The sequence below is a fragment of the Morus notabilis genome, unplaced genomic scaffold, assembly GCF_000414095.1.
Source record: "Morus notabilis unplaced genomic scaffold, ASM41409v2 Scaffold9590, whole genome shotgun sequence".
Lineage (NCBI taxonomy): Eukaryota > Viridiplantae > Streptophyta > Magnoliopsida > Rosales > Moraceae > Morus > Morus notabilis.
In genome coordinates this window covers 9,387-18,111 of record NW_010365104.1, presented here as the reverse complement: position 1 = coordinate 18,111, position 8,725 = coordinate 9,387, and the positions used below count along the sequence as shown (strand labels likewise).

Sequence of the window (8,725 nt, the reverse complement as noted above, 5' to 3'; positions counted from 1 at the left end):
TTTTTTTTTTTATAATCATTTTTAACTAGAAAGATATATTAGGAAGTTAATTATATGTGTTTCCTGAGATTTTTTTTAGTTTCTTATTATACTACTTTACTTTCTGTGTATGGTCATCAATACTTTTGATCCTAATTAGAACTGCTCACTAAAACATAACACTACTCGCAACAAATGAATTCACAAAAATCTAGTCAAGACATATTTGATAGAATCTATAATATATACCGAAAAAGTCTTTGAAAGTACTGTCAAAATTGATTATATACTAGGATGCTATTATTCTTATCTAGAAATATTATAATGCTTCACCTTCAAAAATAGTATTACATGAACTTTATTTTTTAAAAGGGGATATGTAGTTATATAGACAAGTAAACAAAAAAAAAAAAAGAATCAAGAAATAAGAAATTTAGAAAAGAAAATGAATAGATTTACTTTATAAACAATCGAGGCCATTATTAGGGGATGAGATATTGCTATGTTTTTGGGATATTTGTTCGACTTTGGTTTAAACTTTAAAGTAACAGTCTTTCAATTTTTCAAGAAAGAAAACTATGTTTTTTTTAAAATTTTTTTAGGGGGGGCTATTTTGAAATATAGTATAAAATATGTGTGTAATGTGTAAATAATAAAAAGTTGTTAAGCCCCCCTCATAGACCCTTAAGGTGCGTTTGGTAGATGGATCCAAAATCATAATTCTAGATCCATAGTTCAGAATCAGTGTTTGTTTACAATGATTATGAATCATGATTCTAAATCAGTGTTTAGTTTGGATGATTCAGAATCTGATGTGATGTGTTAAACTAGCTTAAATCATGATTCTAAAACGACGTTTGGTTTATGTATTTAAAATCATGATTTAAAACTATTTTCGATTTACGTGTATTTTTTGTGAGAGAAAATATTGTAGAGAACTATGAATCATGATTCAGAATCAGGGACGAATATATGAAACAAACGTCCCCTAAACTCCTGATTTTGAATCATAGTTTCAAAATTATAATTTGAGCTTAAAATTATGAATCATGATTCTGATTTTAGAATGATGATTATAATCACCTAGTTTAAATTTTGTCCCTGCCCTCAATATCACTTTTCTAACTAAAGTTCTTTCGAGGGAAAAAAGAAATAAAATATAACGAAATATTTACGTTGTCATTAGGTGAAGAAGAAGAGGAATGTTTCTTTTTTGCTAGAAGAAGAGGAAAAGTCGGTATCCACGTTAAGATTTTTTCAATAACACATTCATCAATAGGCAGCCACGTTCAAAAGATTCTTCAATTTCTTGAGAAAACAAAATATTATCGGCGTTGTTAGTGGAAAAAAAATGGTAAATGGATAAAAATAGTAGAAGAGAAACTAACATCTGGATAGATGTCATTTGTATATTATTAAATTAGTGAATTGATATCCTAGTTTTTTTATAAAAAAAATAATAACCAAATGGGCACCTTTGTCTTTAAGAAAACGTCCGCATATTTTCAGGTTGTTTTTTTTTTTTTTAAACATAAAAAATATCTTTAATGTCCACTCAGTCTAAAAACAATCTAAAAACACGTTAAATGAGAGAAATAAACTTTAAAAAAGAAAAAAAGATAAACCAACATCATTGAAAACAAATAGCACATAAAAGCTTTTCTTAAAGGAATTTTATGTATTAAATAAATTAATTTGAAAATGTTATTTTAAGTTTCAAAATACGGGCGCAAGGTGTTCAGAGTTTTTTTTTGTTTTGTTTTGGAACATGGAGTATCAAATTGATGTTATCTACACAATGATATATCCATAAAATAAAATAAAAAACAATGAGATACCAATAAAAGAATATAATATAAGGTATCATGATATCATTTTCCCATAACAATATCAAATAGTAGGCATCTGCTATAAAAACTATAACAGTAATCTTATAAATTATAACTGTTATAAAAAAATGTAAAATTAAGAAGAAAAATTTTATTGAGGGAAACTAGAGAAAGATAGTTTCGTTAATCTTGTGAATGTGTACAAAATGAAGAACTTTAAAGCTCTATTTATAGAAAAAATTTTGACACTGTTCACGGTTACTAACAGTTATTATTACAAAATAAAATTATGACATAAACACTAATTTTAATTAATTTAATAACTTTGACTGACTTACATAATAATTTTAAATGAGATAAATAATTACTATTCATAACAGTTACCAGGCTCTTCCCCTCTTTCCCAACATATAATAGTATGATTGGCCGTATTTCTTATCAAGACATGAGCAGTATTGCGCGCTTTTATTTATTTATTTATTATTATTATTATTATTTTTGCTTCTAATAAAGGAATTATAGTGCACAAAAGCATGTCAAACTCTCTTATTGAGTGCTACGTTGGGTATCGTTTTCTGGAGCCCATTTTCGCGGATGATATGCCCAAGCCCATTTTCAAGTAAACAAGTTCATGTTAGATTCATTTGAATAGTTATTAGGAAGAGGATTAAGAGATGGTAACAGAAATCTGCTTAGAAGACATTTGAGAAGATAAATACTCAGTAGAAAAAAAAAAAAAAAGATTTGAAGTTATTGAGAAAGAAATACCTTCAATCCTCGTTCTGTTTTTATAAGATTCATCTTCAAATTTTAAAAAGTAGTCGCTGAAGTCTAAAAAATAGGATTTGTTTTTGAAACAAAAACTAATAAAGACAATTAAATTCAATATTTTGACTTTTCTGGATAATTAAAAAGTATCTGCCAGCGAGTGTTAATCATGTCAAATTTTAGCATTTACGTTACGTGGTTTAGTGATGCTTTGGTGGCTCTCAATGCCTTAACTTCGGCGTCCTCTCCCTGAGAACCTGGGAAGTTCGGCGTGTCTTCTTTTTAGTTTTACTGAACGTTTGGTCAACGGATTCAGAATCACGATTCAAAATTATTTTCAGTTTATGTGTGTTTTTTGTGAGAAAAAACACTGTAGTGAATCACGAACTATGACACGAATCCTCATACCAAACACCCTCTTAGAGTGTGTTTGGTCGGAGAGAGACCAACACGGGAAAGAGTCCATATCTATTGTCTTTATTTTTTTTGTCTCGGCACCTGTCTCTTCATTAGTTATTTGTCATGTCATTTAAAATTAGGTATCTAACTACATAAATAGAAACAAAATACTAAATATACTTAAGTAAATCACGATGTGCCAAATTTAATTAGAGAGACAGTCACTAAAATAAAATAACAGATATTGTTTGGTGAGGGAAAACAAAGAATAGAGAATAAATATAGAAAGGAGAAACTCTCCCATGACTCTTGAGACCACTATTTTGGATCCTTCCATTAGGGAAGGATTAACAAATCCATTAAATTCTTAAGAAAACAATTCATGATGTTGATTATTAGAAAGGAAAATTTTCGCATTGTGTTTTCAAGTGAAGTGATACGACATGTCGTTGTGAGAAAGGCACATTTTCTCAAAAAAACGTTATATTTAATACTTGAAGATAGGAGATAAATACTTCTTTAACTTATATGAGACTAATTTTTACTTTTTATTCTTAATTAATATTTTTTTTAAATAAATAATTATATTAATTAGAAAGATATTAATTAATAAAAAAAGTTAAAACATTAGATTCACGCACTTTAACAATAAATTCAATAATTTTCTCCTAATTTATATTTTTGCTTATTCCTGTTACAACTCCGACAACTTTTCCCCTCCCCCATAATATCATCTCATAAAATCTGTTAACGTAAGTACAAGACTTTTAGCAATTTTTCCTTTTAGTTGAAATTATAAAAGTCATCATTAAGTTCTTTATCCATTCAGAGGATCAACTGCTCTACATATTCTTAGTTTCTCCAACTGGTTTCAGGCCTCTACAAGTTTTGCAGTTCAAGCTTTAAAGACTTGATGCTATAAAACAATGAGAACCAAAAAAAAAAAAAAAAAAAGGTCCCAAATTTTGTACAACAAAGACCTTAAAAGCAGACTTTATAGGCATTGACGCGCCTTCGTAAATCTAAACCCGGCATTGAAAAAGAAAAAACAGAAAAACCAATTTACAATTTTTATCCTACCTTGTCCTACCACCTTTCCTTCCTTTCACAGGAGTAACACTTTGTTGCTGAGTGTTACTTTTACGCCCAACTCTTATCGGCTGACTAAGGCCCTTTTTCGGAGCCTTGGTGACATCCTTGGCCCCCGTCTTTAGCGACGGGTTTTTGTCGACTGGGTGAGCACTCCAGGGCTTGACCGGAGGACTGCGGATTGTTGTTGTCATGGCGGAGAGTTTGGTAGAGGCAGCCTTGCCGCTGCCAAGGCTGCTAAAAGTAGTGAAATGCTGGCGCAATGTGTTGGTAGTAAGCTCTCTGAGAAGCAAAGCAGATTTGTATTCACGCGTATTCTTCGAGTAGAAAACCAAGGCATTGTTAGCTAGCAGCAGAAGATCTCGGAAGAGTTCCTTAACTGAAGTGATCGAACGGCTAATAATTCTTGATCTTAGAGTGTCGAAATCCATGTGCTTCCTAATCATTTTCTTGTATCTTCCTCTCTTCTGTGATATCAATATAGTGGACAGATAATAAGTGAGTTCAAGCAGCAAAAATGAGCAAGGCAGAGGGAGAAAAAAAAAAAAACACTGTTCTGTCTCTCTTTTTATTCTTTTCCAATACCTGGCTGTCAAGTCGGCGGCGAAAGGTAGAGCCGCATTTGTGCTCCACAATGGTGTTGAAGACATTCAACAGATCATCAATCCCATCCTTATTTGCCACTCTAATTTGGTTATCCAAAATGGAAGATCTCGAGACCTCAGTGCAGTCACTGGTCGAGTTTTCTTTAGACCAGAAGGCGGTTACAGCATCGGCTGAATCCAAAAATCCACTTTCTCCAACACTACTTTCCTTGACTTCCTTGCTACTACAATCCTTTCTCTTCCTTTTCCCTCTCCTCTTCTTTAGCATCCCTCCTTGTCTTCCATGTACATTGTCAACAAAACTCCCGGCGATCGAGACTTTCCCCTGCTCGAGAGAGCGCAAAACTTCAGGTTTTGTCTCAGTCTCTTCGGGACATGGATTGCCACATTCAGCTGAGCAGCTTGTTCTGGTTTCCAGAGTGAAACTGCCAGCGGAAAGCCCGTCCTTGGATGTCTCTTTACTAAAGGACTCGAATCCTCCCGATTTTTGTGAAGCCGCAGGCAATTCTGTCTGGCCAGAGGCATAATTGATGTGGGATTCGCCACCTTTCTCAGCCTTGAGAGTTTCAAGTTTCGATTCGAGAGATCTGTGGCAGGACGCAAGAACAAGTTTTAACATGAGAGACGACAACTAAAATTTCTAGCCACTGAGGACTATAATGATTAGAGTGTAAAACAAATTCTCTATGTTAATGAAGCTCATGTGTTTAGAACATGTAGAGACTTAAAAAAAATTGATTTTTACACTTTACTAGTTTACACCGATTACATGTTCAAGCTAGCAGAGATTCGTTATCAAATTTCTGTTTGAAATAAAGTTATTAAGAATTCACTTATTTAACCATATTTGATATGCCAAGAGATGCAAAATGTTGATTAAATGGCCAAGTCTGCCCTTCATAGGAAGTCTACTGTGTGATTTTTTGTTATTGTTTTGCGGTTATAAATGTTGAAATATGAATTTCAGGGAAAAGAAGAAAACAAACCCTATTGAGCCTTCGGAAAGCTCTAAAGCATGTCTCAACTCTTCCATTCGCTTCTTTCTTAGCTCCTCAAACCAAGCCCTGAAAAAGTAGTATCAAAATGTAACATCCGATGAAATGAGTCATTCTAAAAATAAAATAAAATAAAAGATAAACATATAACTTGCTTCACTCATGCACGAATAATGAATGATCGACTCTTGTGCCATGTCAACTAAAATATTATGACAATTATCATATCATGTTATGTCAATTCAAATATGTTGTTAACTTATGTGAAATGATATTATTTTTTTGAGGACATTAAATGCACCGAACCCATAATGACATGCAGAATTTATAATCATAAAAACTCAGGGAAATGCGACCAAACAAAAGGAAGCCTAAGTACATTGAAATTTGTCTTAAAATGAACACATGAAATCACTTGAATTGTAAACGCGGCAATATGGCATGTACTAGAAAACAACAAAATACAAGTCAATACTATACTACTCACTTGCATCCAGAATAACGCTTCTGCAAGTCCTCATATTTGGCCTTACACACCTGGAAATAAAGCCCAGTTTAATAACCCGAACAAATAAGTTTTTGGAATTTTTGGTAATATCACACTAATCAGATTAATCCCCAGTTCGGAAGTTAATTATCCAATCAAATCCAAAACAAATATAGAAATAATTAAGGGTCCGTTTAGTTCACATGTTCCAGTCAGTGATTTTAATTCATTGACGGGAGTTTTGTGAGAGAAGCATTTGTGGAAAATTTTGAATTCAAATTATGTCTGGGAAAAAAACACTGTATATAATCAGAATTATAAGTTTAAATACATTTGCCAAATGAGCCCTAAATTTAGTAGATAAAAGTGGAGCACTTATAGCATCGTTGTTCCCTTTTCTAACTAGAGAACCAAAAATTATCACTTAATCACTAAATATGACAAATGACTACGTGATTTTTTTTGTAGGAGTGAAAAAAATAAATTATCAATAATTTTTTAATTTTCAACCGTTAAATCTGTATAAAAAAAAACTATTTGTTATGCGTACTTTTTTAATTTGGTGTAATTTTCACCAAATCCAACAGTTAGAAATTGACCCTACCCGCAAGTCGGCCTACAAAGAAGGTCTTTGTAACGCCTTAACCCCCGTGAGGTCCACCTAGCGGGACCCCCGACATAGTCGGGTCTTATACTCGTTTTTCATACGTACTGTCATATCTGAACACACAGCGGTCCTTAAAGATTTCTTTGACCTCTCTTCTTTTTAAGGTTCTTAAATCAAGTGTTAGTACTAATTGACACACAAAGAAATCCCTAAGGGTCACTAGATGCCCTTAACTCTCCATGTGGTACACCTAGCGGGACCCAACATAATCGGATCTTATACATTATTCATACGTCTTATTTCTTTTGGGCACCTAGTTGTCCTTCTAACACTTAACCAAAAACTTCCATATTAAGTCAAGTGTTGGTATCCAAAAGAAATAATACGTATGAATAATGAATATAAGACTCGAATATACCGGGTCTCAAAGTGGACCTCATAGGGTTGAGACGTCTATTTAATTTTTTATTTATATATTCAAGTCAAGCATGTACGGTACGGATAACAAAGTTGGCCAATATGTCTTCGCCGTGTAACTATGGGAAATTCGAATGCAACTACTAATTAATAAGCAAATTCAGGAAAATTAAGTGGGAAACTTATACGAAGATTTTCTTGTTCCTGCTCGTTGAAAATTTCAAGTACATATTCTCTGACCACAAAAATGAAATCATACCAACTTTATTCCAAAGAAGCGCGATTATTTATTCACATTCATATTCTTGTGCAATAGCCAATAATATGAGAATAGAAGCATAAAATAGATAAAGATAACTTCTCAAGGAAGAAAAAAAAAAAAAGATAAGATAAGGATTGCCAAGCAAAAAGACAAATACCTCGTAAAGATAAAAAGTCAATAGTTTGGGTAAAAGCTTATATATTTAATTTATTAAAGGTATGGGTAAAAGAAAAAAAAAGAAAATTTTAAAAATCCAAAGGCCAATTGAAAAAAAAAAATGATAATAATAGAAAGACTAACAAACAAAAGCAGTTATAAAAGGTATGATTTATATGAACTGAAGCGGGTATCATATATAACGTTAAAAAAATAAAAAATAAAAAACTTCTTTATAAAAAAAAAAAAGAGAAAAAAGAAAAATAATTTGTAAGAAGCAAAACGTAATTTTACTGCGAGTTTTCTTTTTACCTCGGCGGTAAAAGTGTACGGACAAAGGGCTCGAGCTCGGAGCTCAGCGGCGACGGTGTCCCAGTCTTGGGCGCCGTGCCGGAGCACCGCGCCGCCGAGGAGGAGCTCTTCCCACGTGCCCCACGTGACTCCCACCATCTCCGTCCCCATTTCTACACCACCACCCTACACGTGTACGCTCCTGATCGAACGGACCCTCCTCGCCTCCGACCACCGTCAAAATCACGGCCGCACAACAATTAATCAACGGTCGACGCAAAATCGAACGGGAGAAAAGGAAAACCTTTTAGCCAAAAATAAAAACAGTTTTTGTTTTTCAAATTTATTTCGGATGTTTGTGGGCTTGGAATTAAAGGTGGTTTTGGGACGAGAAATGAAAAGTGGTTTTTTTGATTTGGACGATAAATTAAAGGTGGTATTGGAGAGTCTGGTGGTTTTTGTTTTTGTATTTGTTTTTTAATTTGGAATTTCTGGTGTGTTTTATGGTGGGAATTCTAACTATAGAATGCGTGAGACAAGAGGTTGACGGATTCTTTTTATTTCAGGTCGAACATCGAAACAGACGCACAAACTTTTGTGACTTATAAATATGTGCGTGTTAAAAAAGAAAACAGTTTCTGATTCTCAAAAAAAAAAAAAAAAATATATATATATATATATATAATAGGGGAAATTGAAAATTAATTAAATATAAATTAAGAAGAAAATGAGATAAATACTGTTAAATTACACGAGTCATATTTTTACTTTTTATTTTTATTTAATACTCTTTTAATTAAAAGAATATTAATTAAACGTAAAAAATAAAAATTTATACCTA

General features: G+C 32.6%; 1 protein-coding gene across 1 annotated transcript; it reads right to left on the bottom strand.

Annotated features, from left to right (window-relative positions):
- Nucleotides 1-3,696: 3,696 nt before the first annotated feature.
- LOC21384416 lies at nucleotides 3,697-8,503 on the bottom strand. The gene is made up of 5 exons (XM_010107321.2): nucleotides 7,906-8,503; nucleotides 6,152-6,201; nucleotides 5,656-5,733; nucleotides 4,650-5,256; nucleotides 3,697-4,531 (listed from the first exon to the last, which is right to left on the bottom strand). The coding sequence occupies exons 1-5, from the start codon at nucleotides 8,053-8,055 to the stop codon at nucleotides 4,052-4,054; spliced, it is 1,365 nt and encodes a 454-aa protein (XP_010105623.1). The 5' UTR covers nucleotides 8,056-8,503; the 3' UTR covers nucleotides 3,697-4,051.
- Nucleotides 8,504-8,725: the final 222 nt, after the last annotated feature.

Bases quoted from the DNA above. Each gene is read 5' to 3' on its own strand.
- LOC21384416 (XM_010107321.2), bottom strand. From the start codon at position 8,055: ATGGGGACGGAGATGGTGGGAGTCACGTGGGGCACGTGGGAAGAGCTC. The intron at 6,202-7,905 runs GTAAAAAGAAAA...CTTTATTTCCAG, and splicing joins CGTACACTTTTACCGCCGAG to GTGTGTAAGGCCAAATATGA. The intron at 4,532-4,649 runs GTATTGGAAAAG...TTGATATCACAG, and splicing joins GCCGCCGACTTGACAGCCAG to AAGAGAGGAAGATACAAGAA.